This window comes from Schistocerca piceifrons, chromosome 7, assembly GCF_021461385.2.
Source record: "Schistocerca piceifrons isolate TAMUIC-IGC-003096 chromosome 7, iqSchPice1.1, whole genome shotgun sequence".
Classification (NCBI taxonomy): Eukaryota; Metazoa; Arthropoda; class Insecta; order Orthoptera; family Acrididae; genus Schistocerca; species Schistocerca piceifrons.
The window spans coordinates 266,640,244-266,666,708 of NC_060144.1; the positions used below are offsets into that span (position 1 = coordinate 266,640,244).

Consider the following 26,465-nt stretch of genomic DNA (forward strand, 5'->3'; position numbering starts at 1 on the left):
AAATATACCGGTCATTTTTGAAACAGCCTGTATATATATATATATATATATATATATATATATATATATATATATATATATATATATATATGTGTGTGTGTGTGTGTCGTGATACAGCTGTAAATTGCATGCCTGGAAACCGAGTGGTCTAGGGACTGAATCACAGACAAACAACAGAGTTTTCGGTCTTAGTTTAACCGTCCCTTCACCACTCAGTGAAGTGAGGAGTCACCTGAAACAATGGGTTGTTTGAATTCCACTTGAAAATGTAGGACCACTTTGCTGGTAGGCTAAATATGGTTGGTGGGAGTGATGCAAGTTAGTGAAGAATTGCACCGAGCCATTGTTCCACACACAGTTAAAAATAGTTCAAATGGCTCTGAGCACTATGGGACTTAACATGTGAGGTCATCAGTTCCCTAGAACTTAGAACTACTTAAACGTAACTAACCTAAGGACATCACACACATCCATGCCCGAGGCAGGATTCGAACCAGCGACCATAGCGGTCGCGCGGTTCCAGACTGATGCTCGTAGAACCGCTCGGCCAGTCCGGCCGGCGCACACACAGTTATTAATATTGCTTACACAGGTACTTAATTTTGTACAGATTCTCCAGAGTGTGAGTCCTACTCACACTTTTCCTGTTTTCCTGGATGACACAACGTGCGACGATGTTAAACTGTGCAGGTGGATGAGATCTTGGAGTGAGAGTACATTCGGCAAACGGACTGGCCTCTCCTTTCTCCAGACTTACATCCCATGGAGCACTTGTGGGATGTGTTGGGGATAAGTTTTACAGGACGTCCACATGCTACATTCAGCAGTTGTCAGCCACGCTGGTGGGGGAGTTGAGCACTCTCCCACAAGAATGCTGCACCAATCTAATGAACAGCATGGAAGTATGTTCCGGAACGTGCATTTCTGTCTCTGGTGATCACACAACCTGTTAAGGACCACGTCGCACCTTTCTTAATGTGGTGGAGACCGTCGTGAATCGTTCTGGCTTCAGTGTAATTATTGCCTCTGAATAAATGTGTTATTTCTTATCGTCTCACTGTGTATACATTATGTAGTATACTGTCGTAGTTCTTTACATGTGTGGTTGAAGTTTCATCGAGCTGTTTCATTTGGCATTGACACATCATGGAACGTTATTTTCGTCCTAAGTTTTGCAGACGAGCGTGTTTCTGAAATATTTATCACAATAAGGATATTTATAAAGAAATGGTTTAAATGGCTCTGCGCACTATGGGACTTAACTTCTGAGGTCATCAGTCCCCTAGAACTTAGAACTACTTAAACCTAACTAGCCTAAGGACATCACATACACCCATGCCCGAGGCAGGATTCGCGCGGTTCCAGACTGTATCGCCTAGAACCGCTCGGTCACCACGGCCGGCTATTTATAATTTACTAACTGATAACAGTTTCTTTCTCAGTTTGTATATTACTTTTCAAGACTGATATATCTCAGAATTTTTATCTGATTGACCACTGTTTTGTTAGGTTATGTTAGTTATTTAAGTGGATTTTTACTGACTTACTGTAGACAACTTGCGATGTGCTAAAACGTAAAATCTTTTAGTTTCTCTTCTTTCCTTGCTTCGTTAACAAAGTTAGACGTTAAAAACGTGTCGAAAATATCCAATTCAGCCATTAGACATGACGTTTGTCTTTGTAAAGGCGGAACCCATTACCTTCGACAGAAAATTCTGCTGAACAGAGCACAGATATGGATCTTTCAAAACTCCTATACTCCAAAGAAAGTAATAGTTCTGATAGTTAGGTTCGAGTCAAGATATACAGGGATCCACTCCAGCATTTCAGCTGCTGCATGCAATAACATAAAGATCAAGTCGCTACTGAGACCGTGTTCTGACAATCGAGAAAATGTGCTCGATATCGTTAACAGTTTGAAGATAGCCTTCTGAAATAAACTGGTCTTAGTGAAATGTAGTCTCGATTTTATTATTGCGGATAAAATCGTAAGACAGTGTGCCTTTGAGACGAAAGGGCAGAATAAATACTGGATGCAGAAAACTTGGAGCGGCCGCGGGAAATCGAACGCCAGGAGAAAGAGGTAGAATCGGCTCTCCGGGAGAAATTTACAATGCAGCCAGAAGCTATCAAGTGCGAATACAGTGGAGCAGCGGCGTTTTATGGCGCCATCGACTAGGGCGCCAGGTGCGCCATAACTAATTTCCGGTCATCTGGTCGGCCCGCCGGGCACATAAATAGGCGCCGGCGCCGGGACTCAATCTCGGTTCTTGAGCGCAGTGGCCGGCGGGGGGCGGCGGGGGTGGGATGGCGAGGGAGGCTGGGGGTGGTGTGGGAGTGGGGACGCAGGCGACGCGGTCGTGAGTGGCGCCCCGCCGGCGGCTCGTAAAGTCAGTGGCGGCGGCTGTAAAACGGGGGCGGCGGCTGCGGGGGCGGAGCCGGAGGCGGAGGCGGGCCGGCGGATAACAGGCCGATCGGCCGGGACAGGTGCGCCGGAAATTGCTTCGGGAAGCCGCGTCCGGTTCCCCGCGGCGCGATGCCGAGTGCCTGGCGTACTGCGGGCGGCCGCGGCAGCCCTCTGCGGATACAGGCGGGCGGCCGCGCTCCTCACGCTGCAGGCAGCTGTCACGCGCACGTCCGACTGCGAACCTGCACCTCGTAATAGGTGGGGAAAAGTCACTTCAGTGTGGGTAAAAGTAGCCAGAGCGTACGGCAAGTCGGTGTTGGTGACAGATTGCCGCCTTAGAATTTTAATAGTACAATATATGTGACACGTTTTTAAGGAAGAACACGATACACTCGTTTATATTTTATTTCTTATAACTTGTTTATTTCATATACACGACTACTCTGAAATTCACACGTAAGTGCCAGGTAGAGGGTTCTTCGAACAACTTTATGCTATTTCTCTACTGTTCCACCAACAGAGCGTCGGAAAATTGAACACTTGAATCTTCCTGTACAACCTCTGATTTCTCTTATTTTAGTATAAGATCATTTCTCACTATGTAGGTTGGTGACAGTAAAATATTTTCACATTTAGGGGAGAAAGCTGCTAATTAAAACTTCGTGAAAAGATGTCGCCAAAATGTATTGGCAATAGTATACAATGTTTAAGTAGGCAGTTTTCAGTTTTGCTTAATATTTTGAGCATTTTATTTGCTCTTAACTTAGTTACCAGTATTTGTGTAATTGACAAATTGCAATTGTACTGCACAGGTGACAGTTATTTTTTAGTTTTCTGTTCTGTAAACTTACTATTTGTCATACCAAATAAGACACTAGATACAGAATGGTAGGTACATAATTTTGTGTATTCTGTAATTACTACATTTATCAGGTTTTAAAATAAGTATGAATTTAAATAAAAGTGCGGTAGTTTGCGAAATTTATCAAATGATCACATTTTTGTAGTAGAGGAACAAATTTTGCGAAAGAAATGCGACAAATTTAAACGACTGGATAACTTTTCACATGTAATCTGATAATAAATTGTTTAAATATAATAAATATAACGGAGAATGCGCACAAACGATGCCAGGTTTGCTCTAAACAAGGACACAGAGTGTCAAAGGATCCTCTGGCGGGTGTCGAGAGGCCATACATCATGGCAGAGCGTTTTGAGACGTTACTGGCAAGACGATAGTCAACAGGCTCCCTATCAAATTTCATAAAGTGCTGATTTCACCACTAGGAGCAGAATTATTCGTTTCTCTGTGAGCAGGTAAAACCAGTCTGCTCTTTTTTATTGAGACTCAGGCGTTTTGAAGTGCTTCCTTATCTCCGCAAGCTTGAGTCAAGTCTCTGCTCCTGGCTTACGAGCGAGCAGAAACTTTGATTCATATCCGGCATCGTACTGAAGTAGCTTCGACACTAGGAGTTTGTGGACTGTATCTTATATGTGGTCAGGATTTCAAGCTACACAAAGGACTTCCTCTGCAGACGGCTAGCAGCACTCAGCAGATCGGTGCTGAAAAATTGTCCTTCCCAGCACTTGTTTGCTGTAAAGAATATCTTCACAGGACTCAGTTGCTCTACTTTTCAGAGTATTAGATTCCAAGTACCGGTCCTGAGTAAGTCAGAATATTATCACAGCCAGGAGATTTATTCACATGTTCTCCCTGTTGTAAGTTGTCAGTGGCGGGGCTAATTTAATGCACTTCTTAGGAGTGAGCATTCCATTGCAAACACAACATTGAGAACTATCACAAATTCACACGCCATATGTACAAGCGTACCGAGAGTAGCACTGAACTTTCACTCACCCAAAAATACAGTTTGAGGCTCAGTAATACTCAGAAATTAACTGGATGGATTGTGATGTGATTTATCGTCTCCCAAATTGTTGGAAGAAATTAGTGATGATGGGATTAAGTCGCATATTCAATGTGGCTCAGTCCCTAATTGGGATAGGGTAAACTATAAGTTTTCCATTTCACACACAGACGGTCGACCTATATGTGGAACGTGGGAAAAGTTTGGACTGATGTGCGTAGAGACAGGTTCATTAGCACAACACTGTGTGAAAATTAGCCACGCCAAACTTTAATTAAGAAATCATATTTCTGAGTACCTACAACTGAGGATAATACAAAATATTCGTGGCCACTTGTTGATAAACAGCCTGTTGGCTTCTGTCTCGGGTTCTTCAACTTCGGCTGATGTTTAAAAATGGTTCAAATGGTTCGGAGCAGCATGGGACTTAATATCTGTGGTCATCAGTCCCCTACAGGGGTACAAAGTAGCCTAGCCTCCTAGTGGTTTACCCCGGGCAACGTAACTAAGTTACGGCTAAATAGTCTACAGATATGGGCTGCTGGACCTCTGGTGGTTGCAAATTACCTTAGGATATCCCAGCTGTTAGAGAATACAAAGCAATGAAGCAAAACCGTTCTGCCAAGAACTACCTGACAAAGGACTTAGGGAATACCCTCCGGCTCTTACAGCTAAACATAGAGGGAACAAGCAGAGCAAAAAGTTAGTATCTCACTCAAATATTGATTGAAAACAAGGTGGACGTTGTTCTACTACAGGAAACCCACTGCTCAGACGAAACCCAACTTCATTCCAGGTCTAAGCTCCCTGCCTACACGTTAGCTGCTGCGACATACCATGCAAGTTACGCATCTGCAACATATATCAAGAATGATGTTGAAGAGGTAACATGTCCAAACAAAAACGGAAAATAACATCCATACCATCAGGATGAAAGTCGCCAACACAGAGATTGTGAACATCTATAAGCCCCCAGCACAACCATGGGTAAATGAAGCTGCTCAAATGAATGAAGATGATGAGAAAGTATCATTATGGGCTGAAATGGAACGCCTTTTCTTACTATTTGACGGGAAGGACAAAGGGACATTCCGCTTAGCTAAATGGGCTCAGGACTACACTCCCGATCTCTGTTTCGTTACCACTAACAACAAAGGATTACCCTTGCAGAGCAGCAGGAAGGTACTCAGTGATTTCCCTAGAAGCCAACGCCGACCTGTACTGGTAAAAATTGGACTCGAAATCCCAGTTGTAAAGTCTATACCAAAGCCACGATGGAACTTCCAAAAAGCCAAATGGGAAAAGTTCTCTGAAGAGGTTGATCATGTTATTCAGTTTATTCCACCTAAAGTTAGGCACTACGACCGCTTTGTTAGACTAATTCATTCCATTGCCAGAAAACATATTCCAAGAGGCTACAGAGAGAACTACAGTCCTGGATGGAGCCCTAGATGTCAATAATTGTATGACGAATTTAAAACGACTTGAGACACCAAGGTAGCAGATGAATTGATATCGGCCCTAGATTCAGCTAGACAAAAGAAATGGATGGAACTAACTGAAAACATGTCTTTCCAACACTCGAGTAAGAAAGCTTGGAATTTATTAAGAAAGCTTGGCAGTGCCACAAAAGTTAATATCTTATCAGACAAAATAAATCCTAACAAAATACCAGCAAGGATTGTTAATATAACAAGAACACCAAGCAACAACAACAAACAGAAAGCCAAAGAAATAAAACATGAGCTGAAGTCTAAAATGTCTCAAGTACAGCCTTCCGAATTTGCACAGAAAATCTCTGCAGCCGAAGTTGTTTCAGCCCTAGATACTCTGAAATCTGGTAAAGCGGCTGGTTGTGATGGTATATACCCGGAGTTCCTTAAACATGCTGGCAAAGGTGCAGTGAAATGGCTAACTGCACTGGTTAATGAAATTCTTGCAACAGGAAGACTGCCAAATCTTTTTAAGAAAACTAAAATAACTGCCATCCTGAAACCGTCAAAATCTGGTAACAATCCTGAAGTCTATAGACCCATTGCACTTCTAAGTGTCTGCTATAAACTGCTGGAGAGAGTACTCTATAATAGAATTGCACCAACTATCCTGAAACACATTTCTGTAGAACAGGCTGGCTTCAGACGAGACCGCAGTTGCAGCGATCAAGTGCTAGCGTTGGCAACATACATAGAGAAGGGCTTCGAAGACCTGAAGAAAACAATGGCCGTGTTTATTGACCTAACATCAGCATATGATACAGTGTGGCGGAAAGGCATGCTTCTTAAGTTCTTAAGAATAATTCCACGTAAAAGAATTGCACAACTACTCAATAACATGCTGTTCAACAGGAAATTCCAAGATCACCTAAAAGGTCAAGTAAGCAAGGTATACAATTTAAATGACAGACTACCACAAGGATCAGTATTGGACCCCCTACTTTTCAATTTATATGTCGCTGACTTGCCAGAAACGAAAGCAAGAACATTTATCTATGCTGATGACATAGCCTTGGTGACGCAGGCTAACGATTTTACAACTTCAGAAATGACTCTCACTCAGGATCTGCGAATTCTAGATGAATTTTTTAATGGATGGCGACTCAGAGTAAACGGAAATAAAACTGAATCCTCCACCTCCCATCTGAGTAATAGGCATGCTCGCTATAAACCGCAAATTTCCTTTAGAAATAAGTTGCTGTTATATAACCCATTCCCAAAATATCTCGGCGTGACCTTGGATCGTTCGCTAACATATAGAAAACACCTAACTGAAACAGCTTTAAAAATGAGAACCAGAAACAATACATTACACAAACTCTCCGGAACAAGCTGGGGAGCTAAGGCATCAGTACTGAAAGCAACTGCCCTCTCACTTGTATACTCTGTTGGGGAATACTGCAGCCCAGTATGGCTGAACAGCGCTCATACAGCCATGGTAGACACGCAGCTGAATGTAGCCATGAGAAACGTATCCGGGACAATAAAATCCACAACCACAGAATGGCTACCTGTCCTGTCTAATATTGCACCACCGAAGTTACGATGTCAAGCAGCGTTGAAAAGGGAATGGGAGAAATGCTCCAAGAATCTCGAGTTACCGCTACACCAGGACTGTGATGCCACTCAAAGGCAACGTCTTAAGTCCAGGAAACCCTCCTGGAGACTTGGAAAAAGGCTTACTTCTGAAGGATTCCAGCCAGAAAAAGCATGGCGAGAAGAATGGTTCGCAGCCAATCCCGATTCTGCAAGTCTCATTGCTGATCCTACACGAGTCCCTCCTGGATTCCACCTACCTAGGAGGTATTGGACCACCCTAAATCGCATACTCACCAAGCACGGAAGATGCCAGCACTTGAAGCATAAGTGGGGAATCGCTGAAAGTGCCAAGTGTGACTGCGGACACCAACGACAAACAATACACCACATAGTCACGGAGTGTCCCCTACGGAAATATGGTGGAACTCTGACCAGCATACATGAGGTCTCTGAGGAAGCAATCTCCTGGCTGGATACTTAAGATATCAAACTATAGTTTTTATTGCAACTTGAAGCTCTGTTTGTCAATATTACTGTTTATGAAAACCACATTTTCTCTTTTACATGTAACTCATCCTAGTGTTCTTATCCATATGTATATTATTGATTTATCGATCTAATCTAAGACTTTTATTACCATAAATGAATGTAATCTATTTTATTTGTGGTATATGCGTATTGTGTTACCAGTAACATCATTGCTGTTCAATTCAAGTAATGTAACATTGCTGCCAAACGAAATAATAAAAAGTCCCCTACAACTTAGAACTAGTTAAACCTAACTAAGCTAAGGACATCACACACACCCATGCCCGAGGCAGGATTCGAACCTGCGACCGTAGCGGTCACGCGGTTCCAGACTGAAGCTCCTAGAACTGCACGGTCACACCGGCCGGCGTTCATTTCTCCCTGTGCAGGCTGGTGACAATGAAATATTTTCAGGGTTAGAGGAGAATGCTGCTAATTAAAACTTCGTGGAAAGATCCCGCCAAAATGTATTGGCAATAGCATACAACTTTTAAGTAGACAGTTTTCAGTTTTGCTTAATATTTTGAACATTTTATTTGCTCTGAACTTAAATATCACTATTTGCATAACTGATAAACTGTAATTGTAGTACACAGGTGGCAGTTATTTCTTAGTTTTGTGTTCTGTAAACTCGCTGTTTGTCATACTCAAAGAAGACACTCGATACAGAGTGATCGTTGTATAATTTTGTGTACTGTATAATTGCTGCATTTATCAGGTTTTAAAATAAGTATGAATTTAAATAAAAATGCAGTAGTTTGTGAAATTTATCAGAAGGCCACATTTTTGTAGTAGAGGGAGATATTTTGCAAAAGAACAACGACAAATTTAAACAGCTGAATAACTTTTCACCTGTAATCTGATAATAAATTGTTTAAATATAATAAATATAATTGTGAGAATAAAAATTAACAAAGAAGGAAACGTGTATTGTTAAAAAATTATAAATAGGATGGCATTTGCGACAGTGTGGCTCATTACTATCGCAGTCTCCGTTTTGTTTTATTATTCTCTTATCTCAGTTATGTTTGGTTCACAGCATTTTGGATGGATTCAGTGTTTGTTAGCTTTATTAAGCATTGATCAGTTTCTCAATGCTGTGACAGGTTAACGTAATAAGAACTTGAAGTCAAGTGTTCAAACGAGCTAAGTCTAATTTACGTTTATAAACTACCGCTCTGTAAATAATATTAAAAGCAGTATGAGCAAGAGAATAATATTAATAAGCAGTAAATTTTCCTAAAAAGTACTAAGAAGTACTATGAAAATGTGACTGAAGCTGAATTTTTCATTACGTTATAGGGTATCCTCCTTGAACAATGGTAAGAAATTGGAGAATTTCTTTGACAAAACTTGCTCTTGGTGTAACGAATGACAGATCTCTTTATACATCGAAATGTAGTATAATTGCTATAACAAATAGAAGAGGCGTATAGTACCTGAGTACATTGTGTGAGTGTTTAGGGATAATACTAACAAAGGTCAAAGGTCCTATCAGTGATAGAGTAAGACAAAGAAATTCAAACCTTTTTTCGAACCATAATACAGTGGAAAACGGGACATAAATTTGGGGAAAATGAATCAAACCGACTCATATCTTCTGCTCTCGCATGAGCGTATCGGAAATTTGCAAAAAATCACGTCTTCAGCAAAATAATTCTCTGTAGTACTTACCTTGTCGCAGTGGAAGTGTAATTAATGCTTTATCATTCAGGCCGGAAAATAATTAGAAAGAAGAATGATTTAAATCTGTCAATGTCCAACAATCACGCAACAGCTGTCAACTTTAACAAAATACCGAGAAAATCTGATGATGAACCTCGTACATATGCTCTCTGGCTTTGGTCAAAAAAAGCCAAAGCCAGTTCTCTCCCCCCCTCCACCTCTCCCCAACCACGCTCAGCCCTCCTATGCTCTCTCCAAAGTCGGTGAAAACCTAAGTGACTCTGAAAAATGTCCAGTGATTGCCGTCAAGAGGATTTATTGTCAGACGTCCAATATAGAGATATACTAAATAAGGATTACTAAGATCTACTCAATATTTCCAAGGCAGTTAAATTGCCCTGCCAAATGAATTTGGCTGTACATGATCTGATCCCTTGTCACTCTGCAGGTTCTTGTCAACAGCAAACAGAACTATCAGACTGCAATTGAGTGAAGAATGTTGGCTTCGTGAACTCAAATGGGAATCCCTGGAGTTAAGACGACGTTCTTTTAACGAAACACGATAGAAAAATTCAGAGAACAGGAGTTTGCAGCAGACTGCAGTAGGATTATATGGCCTTTAACGTACATTTCGCGTAAGGTCCTTGCAGACAAGATAAGAGAAATTATGACCGGCACGGAGGCCTACAAAAAGTGGTTTTTCCCTCGCTCTATTTGGGAGTGGAATAGGAAAAGAAATTAGTATCGTTGGTACACGGTACCCTCTGCCATACATCATACGATGTCTTATGGAGTATATTTAGATGTACATGTAGCTCACAAGATCGGAAGTGGTTGCTTTGCACTGTGGTTTTTTATTTAAGCAAATAAATAAGATACAAACAGCCCAAAATATGTGACTTATTTACTACAATCTCCCGATACTTGCCGTTAGGTTTACCTGCACCGTGCGGTTTAAGGCGCTGCAGTCATGGACTGTGCGGCTGCTCCCGGCGGAGGTTCGAGTCCCCCCTCAGGCATGGGAGTGTGTTGTACTTAGGATAACTTGGGTTAAGTTGTGTGTAAGCTTAGGGACTGATGACGTTAGCAGTTAAGTCCCATAGGATTTCACACACATTTGAACATTTATCTGCTTCTGCTGAACCTGTAATCGAATAGAACAGCTTTTTTCGCCTTCACAGAGCATTTGACCGTGGCCATTACTCAAGATAAAACAAGTCGCATGAACGAATCCCATTACAGAGGTCGGTTATTGACAAATTTTGAATGCTAGAAGCCTAGATTGAGACAAGAAAAATATCAGGATATTTGTAAGGCTGCAAGATTTTGTGGGATCCTGCCCACTCGTTTCTTATAGGGTGCCTAGGAAGCTGTTTCCTCGGATAGCTAGACAACATACAAGCATATCATATTAATGGAGCTCATTACAGTTGTTGAATTGACAAAACTTAGCTTGCGTATGTACAAGGTAGTTAGCAAGCAACTAGCGACTTGCAAATAATCAATGTTCTTCGCTATATACAATGTTCATGCAAGTAATCGATGTGAATCACAAGTCACCACTCTTCTAGTGCTGCTCTATTACTGCGACTCTTCTAGTCCTCTATTCTAGTGCGGCTTAGGCTAGGAGGCGCGTCGCTTTTATTCTCTTCGTGTAGAGGCTGCTCCTGTCGTGGTGACGTCCTAGTCAGCGTGAAACGTCCCGTTAGAAAAATTTATGAATTACTGTGCTGGTAAACCTCTTACATTATTTGATCTTCAAACAGCTGAGCAGAACTGAACTTACTGAGACATTTCTCTCTTTACTTATTCTGATCAACACTAAACTGACACACAAAATTTTTAGCGCAACGCAATCTGACTTTCAAAAATCCCTACAAAAGAATGGCCCTGACTAACAATAACCTATACCTTTCATGAATCACTTACCTCACAAAAATCTTCGTTACTCGAACTACTGCAATACAGCGAGCGCCACTACTGCCAGCTAAATATAAGATTCAAACTACTGAAGGCACTAACTACTGATAGGCATAGTTAGCAAATAAAAGATTTTGATAGAGAACAAACAATGTGTTTACCTTAATAGCGTTGAAAAGTCATAATATATTTATCAGTTCATGATATCCAGTATTACAAATTTACTCTCTCTGATGAACACACTTCCACATCATCCGCTCTCAAGACTGCACCGTCTCTTTCCCCACATCCACCACTGCTGGCAACTCACCTCCAACTGCGCAAAGCTACGCACTGTTAACAGCCAACTGCCCAACACTACAATAGCGAATTCCAACAATGCAAACCAGTCACAGACTTCACACAGCACAGCCAGTGATTTTCATACAGAGCGCTACGTGGCGTTACCAATATAAAAACCTAAACAGCCTACTTACAAGCGTGCTATTGACTGACATCGCCTCACAGCCCTCTCTGCTGTATCGTTCTTGCCCTTCGTGCCGGTGCTTGTCGTTAAGCAGGAACAGATTCTGCAAGCGCACAAGAATAATTCTTACGAAGAATATTTCACATTTATTTAATATTTCGTATGGCATCGTATTTTAGCTGGGGTTATCGAATTATTAATCATTTATTTGTTGTTACTGGATAGCCTCATACCAAAATTACTATAGAGTTGCATGCTTGGAAAGTCTAGGGCCTCCGCGGTCTTCAAAAGAGACAGAGGCCAAGGGAGATAGCACTGGAGGTAGGGCAGTTTTTATGTCTCTGAAAATAATAGGACGGTGGGAGCGTTTGTTGCCAAGTTTGCTACCCTGTCGAGAGGCTAGCAGGAATAGTTCTTCGCACTGGCCCGTGTCTTTGATACAATGGACTTGGTGGTGACGTGATGGCTGAAAGCATAAGATCGTAGAGAAAACATGTTACAAACGTCGCCACGACGGAATGTGCAGGGCATGCCTTCCACAGCTGTGACCTAACGCCCTCAAAAATTCTCACGCACGATGCCATGTCGTATTCCTCCAACAAGGCAAAGAAACGAATCTAATTGGCTGAACTTGTAGGAAGATAGGGGATGTTCTATAACATTTTAACAAACTCAGTATGAATTGAAGGAAGCTGGCTGACAGCTTCATAACCTGTAGGGTGAGAGGCATTCCATTTGTAATGGGCGCTATGATTGGCGTTACGGACAGTACTCACAAACAATGCGAAGTGTGCCCTAAACCATGGCACAGAGTGTCAAGGGATCCTCTGGTGGGTGTCGATAGGCCACACATTATGGCAGAGCGTTTTGAGACTTTATTGCCAAGGCACCAGTGAACAGCCTCTCTATCAAATTTCATAAAGTGCTGATTTCGCCACTCGGAGCTGAATTATTCGTTTCTCAGGGAGCAGAAAAATAAATCTGTTCTTTTTTATTGAGACTAAGGCATTTTGAAGTCCTTCTTACGACCGCACGCCTGAGTCAAGGTTCTGCTCCTGGCTTATGAGCAAGCAGAAATCTTGATTCATATCCGGCATTGTACTGAAGAAGCTTTCGACCCTAGGAGTTTGTGGACAGTATCTTATATACAGTCAGAATTTCAAGCTACACAACGGACTTCGTCTGCACGACAGCCGGCAGATTTGAGCAGATCGGCGCTGAACAATTGTTCTTCCCCGCACTTGTTTGTTGTAAAGAATATTTTCACAGAACTCTGTTACTCTACTTTCCCTAGTATAAGATTCCAAGTACCGGTCCTGAGTAAGTCAGAATATTATCACAGCCTGGAGACTTACTCAGGTGTTTCTCTCAGTTGTAAGTTGTCACTCGCAGGGCTAATTTAATGCACCTCTTAGCGTGAGCATTCCATTGCAAACACAACACTGACAACTATCACAAATATACGGACCGTATGTACAAATGCACGCAGGGTAGCACTGGATTTTCATTTCCCCAAAAATACAGTTGTAGGCTCAGTAATACACAGAAATTAACTGGATGGATTGTGACCTGATTTATCGTCTCCCACATTGTTGACAGAAATTAGTGATTATGGGATTAAGTCGCATATTCAGTGTGTCTCAGTCCCTAATTGGGATAGGGTAACCTGTAATATCCCATTTCACACACATACAGTAGATCGATATGTGAAACGTGGAAATGTTTTGATTGATGTGCGTAGGGACAGCTTCATTACCACGACACTGCTGTCAAAATTAGCCATGCCTAACTTGAATTAAGAAATCATATTTCCAAGTACCTACAACTGAGAATAATACAAAACATTCGTGGTCACTTGTTGAGAAACAGCCTGTTGGCTTCTGTTTCGGGTTCTTCAACTTCGGCTGATTTTTATTTGGTGATTTTGCTGACGTTTCGGCAGCACGAGTGGCTGGCATTGTCGAAGCTTCGCCATTCAGTACACCACTAGCAATGGATAGTGAAGCTTTTGCAAAGCCAGCCACTCGCGCTGGCGAAACGTCAGAAAAATAACCAAATAAACATCAGCCGATGTTGAAGAACCCGAGACAAAACTACCAGGCAGCTTGTCAACTGGGAGTCAGTTAGAAAATATAGGGGTTTTTGTTACTTTCTTGGACTTTTCTCTGACAAAAGAATCACAGTTTCTTTCAGTATTTAACACAAAAACAACTTTTTTCAAGTTTACTGAGTTTCAAAATAATTTGTTTTGAAGCATTGTAACTTACATCGGTGAAACAGACAATGGAAAAACCTATAGGCTGTTGATAGTTTCATCCTATAATTACTGTCTACTTTTTTGAAGTTATTTTTTCCATTTTATCATTAAATTTGAAGGCAATGTGCTACTTGAAGACGTTCACGAATTAAAATATTATTTTAACATTGATTTTATCCCTAATGGATATGAGGTCATCGTTGTAAAAGTCGATTGTAATATGTCAACTCACTACCTATTTACTGTGTACAAATCACTAGAATTTACACATTTCGAAAGTAAAGCATTTCTAATCAGAATAATGGTGCAAGAATCTCTAAAAGGGACAGATACAAAACATGAACGAGAACAACAGAAGTAATTATAAGATAACGTTGCTGATTCCCCTGCAGTCGTGTCCTGTGAAGATGTACAGCCACTCACTTTCAGTCGACAAAATGGATGAAAATGGAGTTCCATATGTTGTCGTGGGTACTGGCAGCGTCACAGAATCAGATATATGTATACACGGTCAGTGTGCCGCCCTGAATGCCAAATCCCACAAGCAAACATTATATTCTGTTGACGGTAATTAGATACGCATCTTAAGACGGCAAGGCTGGAAGGGAAGTAGCCACGTTATTTTATTATTACTTTTATTGCTCTTTCTTGGGTATTATATTGATCCCTTTTGGAGATTCTTGTACAGTTATTCTGATGATGAATAAATTCTAGTGGTTTTTACGCTGTAAGTAGGAGGCAAGCCAACATTTTAACATTAATATTTTAACAGCATATTCTGTGTTTCTATGGCACAACAATTTCAGCCGCTTCTTTCGGATGGTTGCAGGTCGACTGATACTAAAAACTGTTGTAAAAATGAGAATTTTTGCAAATTTCTGTAAACTTTAGAGAACCTGTACAGCCAGGAGATATGAATCCAATTCATTTCTTTCTTCCCTTTTTTCATCTCCTTAGCCGGCCGTTGTAGCCGAGCGGTTCTAGGAGCTTCAGTCTGGAACCGCACGACCGCTACGGTCACAGGTTCGAATCCTGCCTCGGGCATGGATGTGTTTGATGTCCTTAGGTGAGTTAGGTTTAAGTAGTTCTAAGTTCTGGGGGACTGATGACCACTGATGTTAAGTCCCATAGTGCTCAGAGCAATTTGAACAATTTTTTTCCATCTTCGTAATTGGCATCTTTCTCGTAGCATTATGGCAAAAAAAGGAACTCATTCCGCCCACACTGACGATCATGTGAAATAAATATTATGGAAGGCGAATAGAAGAATTACATTTGTAGGAATTGGTACTCGGACATATAACACCGTGGGTTGGGCATTTCCTGAATATTCAGGGGAAAGGTAGCTTACTGTGAGAAACAGCTCTCAAACAATTTAACCTGTCACTTTAGGTACAAAGCCACGGTAGCCACAGGGATACCTCCTGGAATGAGAGCACAGTATGAATAAACATAATATTTTTAGGTATCTGATCACGAATAATAACGTGTGTATACACCAGAAACTGCTCTTACAATCAAACTGCAACGGACTGAACGCCATAAATGAGAAGTATATTAGTTTCTAGGTATTTTAATGAAAATACAGACAACTTGATAGAACGTGAGATTTGACTGCCAAAAGTGGCTAAGTTAGAATCTGTAATTTTACGCCCTCTCGTCGGAGTGAAGTACGTCATTCTGCAGACAGATTGTCGAGCGAAGTGAGTGTCCCTGCAGCTCGAAACATCAGCTGTTCATCCCACAAGAAAGGTGGTATGAACTGGCCAATCAGGAAGCTTCCCCCCCCCCCCCCCCGCCCCCGTCCACCGATCTATCTAGCTACTGCTACATTCTTAATCACTAAGAATTTTGATATTTCTGAGTTCAACGTGTGAGAACTTCACTTTTCCCGATCTCCATTTCCATTAATTAAGGGCTAGCTCAATATCCAGCGTTGCCTAGGCATGTACTTATTCCAGTATGCTCCACTTTGTCCATCTAATCCTTCACAACCCTCCATTCATCTCCTCCTCCACCCTCACGGCTCATTTCCTCTTCCCCCCTTCTCCAACTCATCTCCTCGTTTCCCATTTCTCTTTTTAATTTTCTCTCTTTATGTTCATCAGCTCCTTCCCTCTCTTGTTGCGTGTCCCACTTTCCCCCCCTTCTATATCCATCTACTCCATATTTCCTTCTCTCTCCATCTCCTCCTCTCACCTCTCTCTGTCAATTTCATCCTCCCACTCTCTCTTCATTGTTATCTATGGCCATCAATTCCTTCAGCCTCACAGTCTGTCCGACTCCTCCACCCGCCCCTCTCTCTCATCGTTATCGCGATCACCCCAATAAGATGCTGGTGGTTCTTATCCCCACAGTATTTCTTTTCAGGTCGTAAATAGTATGTTTACCAAATTTGGTTGCAACCGTTCTAGAGGTTTAGCGAGAGCTTTTTATAGACGGATTTCCTCGTGAATGCGCGTGTCAAATATATTTCACATATATTTAGCACCTTTCACACGTGCTTGTTCCTATATATTTTATCGGTATCCCTTTTGGATGTCGTCCTGCAATTTCATTCTTACGGAGCTTAATGTTCAAGAGGTCGTATCTCTTGAAGTATGCGTCGTACAATTAAACAGTATAGCTTTGAGCACACATCCAATGGTATTTGTATCTGCTATCTGCGAAATATGTTCTGAATAGACTTAGTAGTAAAGAAATAATAAATTAAAACGTCACGCATGAAGCGGCATTTTTTGACTGATCTCCAGTGTTAATGACGTCATATCTCCACCATATATCCTGAACTAAAAGTCGAACAATGATACATTTTCGTAAGTACATTCAACAACATATGTGGATACGGCCTGCGAAACGTGTTGCGTGCAGATTTAGTAGTAAATAAGTAAAAAATTGCAACTTCATGCATGATGCGGCAGTTTTTCGTGCATCTCAGTTTTTATGACTTCATATCTGCTGCACTATGTGTCGTACAATGGTATCATTTTGCTGGTGCATTCACCATCTAAAAAGCGTGTCACGAATACAGTTAGTAGTGCAGAAGTAATAAATCAAAATGTTATTCTTCAGGCGGCAGTTTTCCTACACGAACAGCGAAATGGTAGTAAGCGATGAACTTTTTTCCTTAATCATGTTGTGTGAGTTGTCAGTAGTAAAAAGATTCGTAAAGGTTTGAAATTATGTGTAAAAATTATTCCAAGACAATAAGTGCCCTCATCGTCACATATTAGATGACAAAATTATGGCCATCCGCGAGTCATGCCTTACACTGCTTTAGCACCCTCGCCCCTTTAATTCGTAGATGGCTCTTACCCCAGCAGCGATGACTTCTGTATTGTAAGTGGTATATGTATCAAGTTTGGTTGAAATCAGTCCGGTGGTTTAGGAGGAGATAATGAACATACGTAGATACCTAAATTAATTTTTATAATGCGTCTGGATTTCATTACAGTTTTCTCAGCAGACTTGTACCCATAGATAACGGTAGAGGCAAATGACATCTCTCGTGTTACACCTCAACTGACCTTGCTGGAGGGCTGCAAAGTTCGCACTTGCTACGGTGTCTTTAGGAACATCGTCCTAGCTCAACGACTCAGCTCGACCCGGGAAGAATGAAATCTCCAGTGCTGCGCACATGCTCTCATACATTCAATTATTACTTATTACATGACAAAGGTAATGCCTATAATAACAAAAGAGAGGGGTAAAATATATGGTTACACAATTATTAGTAAAGAATAGATTAGATCACCAGCAAACATCTAAGGAGCGTCAGACAGTAAAAGTATTTGAGAGTATTACTAAGAAATGAGACAATAACGTAATATCAGTGTTACAGGAGGCGACTGCAAGAATGAAGTTTTTTTATAAGGGTTCTGAAAAAATACAGTAAATCTTTAAAGGAACCCATAGAAGTGCGACCACCTCTAGACTATTGTTCCGCTGTTTGGAGTCCGTACTAAGTAGCGATGGCAACATACTTCGAAAAAAATTCAGCAAGACACGACTATAGTTATAATAGGTCGGTTTAGCCCAGCAAAAGGGTAACTGGAATGCTCGGGTAACGTAAATCGGAAACGTTGATACAATACTCAAACCCTGTTGCGCAAATGTAGAGAAACTTTATTGTAAGAAGACTGTGCAGCCATTTTGCTGCCACCAACATATACCTGTATCTCGCATAGGGATTATGAGAATAAGCTTATACCGCTGACAGTAGTATATGGTCACTTTTCCCTTATTAGATACACAACCTGAATACGAATGAAAATCAGTAATGCTGATACAATGTGTCCTTCAGCAACCAGTGTACACAAACCTTCGGAGAATACTCCAGTCGTCCAAAACGTCCCGAGACACTTGTTACTCCTGGCGTGAAAGCCACGTTAGAGCAGTAACTGCGGTGGCAGCTTTAGTTAACATCATCAAAAATATGCATTCGACCAGTGAGTTGTGAGCACGCAGTGACAACTATGGATATATGTCGAAGTATGTTAACATCGTCGAGTCACAAATTACAGTGGAGCTAAATCTCTAAATCAAGTAGTCAAGACGTTCTCCAGAAAGTTCCGAAGAAGAGAAAACCGTGTGGAAAATTTGTCCCTCGTACCCAAAGAAGAACATGTGGACTTCAGCCACAACTTGATTGTAATTCAAAACAAGGAAAGTTATTTTCTGAAACGAATCGTCAGAAGTGATTACGCTTCATTTAGCAGAATTGACCTATAAAAAAACGACAAAGTACAGAAATTCAGGTGAAGAGTCATGCTTTCGTGACATAACCGACACGTTACATAAAAATGGAATGACATTCCAGAGAAGGACTTTTCTGACATTTTCACATCAGTGTATGAAAGTTTTTGCGTTGTACTCTAGTACGTAGAAAACCAGAAGCGTTCAAAAACCTATCTTAACTTTTCTGTATTTTTTAAAAATTAATCCAGTTTCGAATTTGCACTGCACAACACACAACACGACAGAAGGGCACTTTTTGATACCACATAATTATCTTCGATAGCGACACGGAGTTTTGAAATATGGCTGAAAGGTGATTACATCCTTCGTTTGTATGGTGCAAAAGCTTGGCGCTCTGCGACTTCATCCTGGGGTCGGAGACTCTTTAAACGGCAAGGTGTCGACACTTGCAAATATAAGACCAGAGCTCAGAAGTTCGTGTTATGTGTAAGGGAGGTTAACGATGTCACATTGACACCAAATATAAGCACACGTCTCCCCAATGCCATCGTGTACGTGTCATGCGATGGGAAGGCCACCATGCTCGTGATGATGACGATATGATGATGATGATTGGTTTGTGTTGCGTTCAACTGCGCTGTCATAAGTGCCCGTACAAATTCCCAATTTGTACACAGACAAATGTAGCTACTTTCACGAATGATGATGTAATGACGAGGCCAACACAAACACCCAGTTCCCAGGCAGAGGAAATCCCCAACCCAGCCGGGAATCTAACCCAGCCCCCTGTGATCCAGAAGTAGCAACGCTAGCCACTAGACCACGAACTGCCGACCACCACGCTCGTCTTATCCAAAATTCGCCAATTGCTTTTACGCCTCTGCGGCGGGGATCGGAACGGCAAACCCAGCGTTGAAATCAAGTGGTTTTCTCACGGGTGGCCCAAAAAAAACATTTCAGACACACCGACGATCAGCGGAATTTTCTCAGGTGTTGACATAATGGGCATCAGTGAAGCTACCACGTCGATTGAGAAGTTGATTACCACATATTTTGCTGTCGAAAACGACAGTTCACTGTGTGATGACCAACAGTATATGGTTCCTGGCAACCTTTGACACTGCTGTACCCCTCGGACAATACAGGCAGTCTCTAAGAACATCGTGGGCCTGAAACCCCACTGAGCCGCACGGGGTAGCCGACCCGGTCCGAGGCACCTTGTATTGGTCCGCGCGGCTTCCCACGATGGAGGTACGAATCCTAATTCGGGCATAGGTGTGTGTGTTGTCCTTAGCGTAAGTTAGTTTAAGTTAGATTAAGTAGTGCGTAAGCTTAGGGACCGATGACGTAACCAGTTTGGTCCCATAAGACCTTACCACAAATTTCCAAAGAAAAACTCCTCTGAAAGAAGTCGCGGATGCCTTTGAAATGTAGCACGACCGCACTTTTTGATTTGGTATGTAGTTTGGAGCCACTAGCGACCGTTCAAAACCAGTCGACCTGATTTCAAAGTTATCCGAGGCACTTTTGGGATGTTTACGATTTTAAGCCCTCCTGAGGTGTGATCACGGCAGGAGTAGGGGTAAGTGAGATTGACTCATGCGTGAATAAAACAGAAAAGGGACCCTTTCAGACCCTTCCTGCTGGACGCCACCCTTCGTACCATCTACACACTTTTTTATGCACTTAAAAAATGTAGCTCTACTAAGCGCTGGAGAGACAGGCGGAGCTGAGTGGCGCTATGTCGCTGAAATAGCGTCTTCTGATCACACCACCGCCTAGTAATCAGTGACAGGCTGTCTGTGTATAGGTACGTTTTTAAAGTTATCTAAAAAGAAGCACGGGTGGTACCGAAGGTGGAGAGGAGGGGGGTCTTAGAGCGAGTCTTTGCACTTTAATTCATGCACGTGTCAATGTTGCACCACTGCGCTATCACGCCACAGGCGTGCGTGGAACAGGAAAGCTGAAAAAGCGTAAAATCCTTTGCTGATTCTGATGGTTCAAATGGCTCTGAGCCCTATGGGACTTAACTTCTGAGGTCGTCAGTCCCCTAGAACTTAAAACTACTTAAACCTAACTAACCTAAGGACATCACACACATCCATGCCCGAGGCAGGATTCGACTCTGCGACCGTAGCGGTCGCGTGGTTTCAGACTGTAGCGCCTAGAACCGCTCGGCCGCTCCGGCCGGCATTGCTGATTCTGATCACGTCCAAATTACGTAGGATGGTTTTGAACGGTCTCTAGTGGTTTCACTCTGTGCATCAGAGCAAACATTGCTTTAGCGTTACATTCCAAAGGGATGTGATCACTTTCATTGGAGTTGCAGGCCCACAAATCCTTAGATAAAGGTTGAATCGTGCGGGAGGGGGGTGAGGATGTGAACAGTGTCAGAGGCTGTCAGCTACGTCATCCTGTTGCTCACTGCATTGAAAACTGTCGTTTTCGACTGCAAAATATCTGGCAATCAACGCCCCAACTGATGGAATGCTTTCATTGGCGTCCTTTATGCAATCCCTAAGAACTTCTCGGGTAGATACTGAGCGTCGGTGTGCGTGAAATTTTTTCCTTGGCCACCCATACGAAAACCGTGTGATGTCATGGATAGGTGTCGCGGTTGTGACCTCCACCGTAGAAGCATAAATCGAAGAGACTAAGTTTGGGGAAGAGGGAGTTCGACAACCTTCAGATCGTATAGCACGTCCACGGTGTTGTTCAACAGAATTATGGTGATATTTGGCGCGAATGTGACATCATTTAGCCACCCTACAACTCATGTGAACTTATGAGCACTGGCCCGTTTTTCACTTGTTTCGATACCTTGCTGTTTGAAGTGTCGCCGAGCCCGAGTGTGAGGGGAAGCTGGTAAGCACATTTTAACCAAATCGCTGCATCGAAGTGGGATACCGTTACGTCGTTTGGAAAAAGTGACCCCTTAATTGTGTTGCACATAGTGTTTGGACTGACAGATATGTGTAGATTTTACAGGTATGTGTAGATTTTAGATGTAGATGGTGTAGAATACTCCAACATTTCGATCACTACAACAAATGTCCTTCACCAGGATTACGACCTTCAATACTAGTATCGCTCCATGTACTTTGCAGGAACTCGAACCCTGAACTTTGCCTATTCAGGCAGTTCTCTAACCGACTGAGGAATCCTACTCATGAATTGTTGTCACAGCTTTACCTCTTCTGTACTTTCCAATCTTCAGAGAAACAATCTTAGCTGGATTCCAAGAGATTTGAAAATACTAGGTTGGAGACTAAACGGGGGGTGGGTAAAAGCAATTTAAAAAAGAATGCAGGAGTAATGGAGATGCATAAAACGGTCAACAGTAACGATACTAAACATTTGTAGAAGGCCTTTATCAACACTTACATCTATACTCTGCGAGCCACTGTGAAGTGGATGGCAGGGAGTACGTCTCTTTATACTAATTATTAGGGCATTTTTGCCATTCCACTCAGGTATGGAATAGGACCAGAATAATTATTTAAACGCCCCCGTGCGTGCTGCAGTTAACCTAGTCTTGTCCTCACCATCCGTATGGGAGCAATACGTAAAGGATTGTAGTATATTCTAGGAGTCCGCATTAAAAGTGGGTTCATGATTCTATTTTAGTAGTTTCCGTCTTCCTAAAAGAGTCTGCCAGTTCAATTCTTTCAACATCTCTGATGACATTCTCCAGCAGGTCGAACATACCTGTTATCGTTCGTGCTGTCTTTCTCTGTATCCGTTCAGTACCCTCTGTTAGTACTATCTGGTACGGTCCACACACACACACTCAGGAAAGTTACATGAGAGGTTCGCAGGTTCTTCGTAGACTGAATGCGTTTTCCTACTAATGTGCCAATAAGCCTAGGTCTGCTGCCTACTTTACCCACTAATGAGCCATGTGGTCTTTCCATTTCAAGTCCCTACTAAGTTCTACACGCAGGTATTTGTATGAGTTGTACTGATTACAACTGGGCCTCACTGATATTATAGTCAGAGGAGACCATCTTTTTTGGTTATATGAAGTTCACTATTTTTCTTTCCTGTTCTTTTGAAGGAAGTTTCCAATTCAGCTTCGTCGATATTGTACTTCACTATAGATAACTGCGTCATACGCTCAAAGTCTGAGGTAACACAGCAGTATCCGCAAGGCCATTAACATACAATATGAACAGCAACGGACCCAACACGATTCTCTGGGGTACACCTGAAGTTACTTCTACATCTGTCAATGACTCTCCACCCAAAACAGCATGTTCCATCCTGCCTACCAAGAAAGCCTCAGTCTTGTCACAAATTTCGCCTGACACTCCGTACGATCGTACTTTTGATAATAAGAGTTGGTGTGGTATAGAGTCAACTGGTTTTCGGAAATCGAGAAATACGGCATCTTCCTGACTGCCTTGATCAATGGCTTTCAGAATGCCATGTGAGAAAAGATCGAGTTTTGTCTCACATGATGTAAATGTTCGAAATGCGTACTGTTTGGCATAGAGAATATCATTCTTCACGAAATACGTAATTACATTTGAGCTCAGAATATGTTGTAAGTTTCTGAAACAGACGGGTGTCAGGGATAACCGACGAGAGTGTTATGGATCTCTTCTTCTGTTTTTCATGTAGGCAGGCGTGGCTTTTGCATTCTTCCAACTGCTGAGCATGGTCTTCCTTCGAGGTATCTACAATAGCTTACAATAGCCAACGATATTTTAGATTTTCTCTGTAATTGACTTGAAAACAGCTGATCTTATGTTTTAGAATATGATGATAACGAAAATGCATAATTAACTCTCGTTTTGAAATTATCATAACTGTACGTTATTACCTAAATAAGTTTATGAATGTATTTAGCTCGGTGCTGTCCCTCGAAGGAAGGTTACTGAACACGTAGCCGCTTTGCCTAGCGTTGTAGTTTTCTGCTGGTTATTGTTCAGCAGTAATCGACTAACAACGATACTCTCCACCTCTCACTGTAGCACATTTCCACGTCCGAGATTAGCTGGTGGAAGCGTCCTCCGTGCTCCGTGCACCCCAGTTCTCACGAAAGACATCTAGGAAATATAACGTTAAGGACATGTTTCATCCTAGTCTACTGCAGCAGTGCAGAAGATTCGCCACAAGATCATTATTGTTTTCCGCCCCCTTATTTCCTAAAAAGTTTGTTGATACTTGAACAAAGTCATCCCAAGCTAACCTTTCATCACCTGTCAGGATGATGTTGATACACTCGTCTTTGTGCAGTTTATGTGTATGTGGACCCAAGAAAATCCCCTCGTATATTTTGGACTCACTGAGACATGGAAATTTCTTGACAGTATAACCCGTTTTGTTCATGGCCTTGACGAAGTTTTTCATTAGGCTCAATTTTATATGAAAAGCGGGGAGAATATTGTTCCTGGATTTGACAAATGATTCGTGCAGAATATTGAGAGATACTGGTTCAAGTGACTGACGCTTGAGTCAGTATTTCTTTTTTATAATGAAATAGTGTGAGGCAGCTACCCAGGAGGCACAGGAAGCCTATGACTTTCAGCTCCCCAAAAATTTGACATTTAAAAATGTCATAGTTCATTCACAAAAGCAACTGTTTCTTGTATTACATGTTTGTTTAATGTAAGGTACACATCCAATCCGAATCGCTGGTAACACGGTGCCATTATGCAGTAGCACACACTGGAGACTTAGTTTGGAGGAGTCGATGAACAACCTCCAATGATCACTTTAGTGGTCAATCCTCATAGCTGTCATTAGCCCTGTATATCAGTTCAAAATACCAAGCTCGTTTTACTTCCGAAAAATGTAAAGGTTGGCATATGGCGGTTACGGAACACAGTGACATTACCTTCTTGTCAAGGTAATTCCATTGTGACATGAAAAGTTCATCTCTAACTTTCGGCAAATCCAGATGTCACACTACGTTAGTAAGTTCACACAATGCTATTTTGTGAATCTCTGTATGCTCATCATTACACACAAAATCAGGATCTTTCGAAGAATTGTGTTTTGAAGGTGATGGTGCAGCACTAGTTTCATCACTGCCATCATCACTATCACAGTCAGGAGGGACAGGCAGCCCGCCACCATGATGCGCTGGACTCATGGCTGACGTTATGTTGGGATTTCTCAACGAAGACTTTTTCTTCTTGGAATTACTATGTGTTAACAATCATTCACGTGGTTTGATGTTCTCGCCACACCATGGGTATAGCAAAGCCTATGGAAGCTCTTTCACAAATCAGCCACGAATGAAGGCTCAAGACACAAGACGTGCAACATACTGGTCGTGGTCCCTGATTTCACAGACAAAGCACAATCTGTACGCCTTCCTAATATACATCGTTAGTGGATTACTTAGCGATTTCAATATAGCCTGTCCGCGAATGTTGCAAAAATTGTCTGCACTGTTTACGCATTAGCGAGGCATATTAGATCACAGGAATTTCAATGACCACATGCACTAATTACACTTCAGTAACACTTTCTTCCAGCACACGAACAGAATACGGTTTGTAACAGACTGAAACTACGCTTGAATGAAACAAGCTCCCCTCCTTCCTACTTCTTCCCCTTGCCCTTGTTGCTATGAGCCCGTGCCAAAAATAACGACAAATTACACACAGCTATTCTTGCCTGAAAACTCGTCGCTCTGCCTTCATCGGCGGGATTTAGAACTCTGTACGGGAAGGGATTGACAGTGAATAATAATAAAATATAATTGTAATTATATGCATCCGCTTTTAATTTAGGAACGAGAGCTAATTCTATGTATCGATATAGTTGCCAAACATTTGCATTATCCCAGTTACATTTTCACTATTTGATAGTGTTATAGTTAAAAGAGATAGCCGTAAATTGTCTGTGCAACCAGCGAGCCCTGAGGCTTTATTCAGTTTTAATGATTTTAGCTGTTTCTCAGAGCCACCAACACTATATATCTGTCTTTTCTTTTCTTGGGGCGTCAGTCATCTGACTGGTTTGATGTGGCCCGTCACGAATTCCTCTCCTGTGCCAAACTCTTCATCGCAGAGTAGCACTTGCAACCTACGTCCTCAATTATTTGCTGGATGTATTTAAATCTCTGTCTTTCTCTACAGTTTTTACTCTCTATGGCTCCCTCTACCACCATGGGAGTTATTCTCTAAGATATTAATAGATGTCCTACCATCTTGTCTCTTCTTCTTCTCAGTGTTTTCCATGTATCTCTTTCCTCGCCGATTGTCCGGAGAACCTCCTCATTCCTTACATTCCTTACCCGATCATTGCATCTAATTTTCAACATTCTTCTATAACACCACACCCAAATGCTTTGATTCTCCTCTTTTCTGGTTTTCCCACAGTCCATCATTCACTATCATACAATGCTGTGCTACAAACATGTATTCTCAGTTATTTCTTCCTCAAAGTAAGGCCTATGTTGGATACTAGTAGACTTCTATTTACCAGGAACGCCCTTTCTGCCAGGGCAAGTCTGTTTTTTTTTTTTTTTTTTTTTTTTTTTTTTTTATCATCCATGCTCCATCCGCCATGTGTTATTTTGCTGCATAGGTAGTACAATTCCTTAACTTCACCTGTTAAGTTTCTCGTTGTTTTCAATTTCGCTACCTCTCGCTACATTCGTTTTTCT

General features: G+C 41.9%; 1 protein-coding gene across 1 annotated transcript in view; it reads left to right on the top strand.

The window, feature by feature from the left end:
- LOC124805616 overlaps positions 1 to 2,771 on the top strand; it is a 103,276-nt gene extending 100,505 nt beyond the window's left edge. The window contains exon 2 of the mRNA XM_047266183.1: positions 2,242 to 2,771. Coding sequence (XP_047122139.1) covers positions 2,242 to 2,771 — 530 coding nt within the window. The remainder of the gene's footprint in view (positions 1 to 2,241) is intronic.
- The last annotated feature ends 23,694 nt before the right edge of the window (positions 2,772 to 26,465 follow it).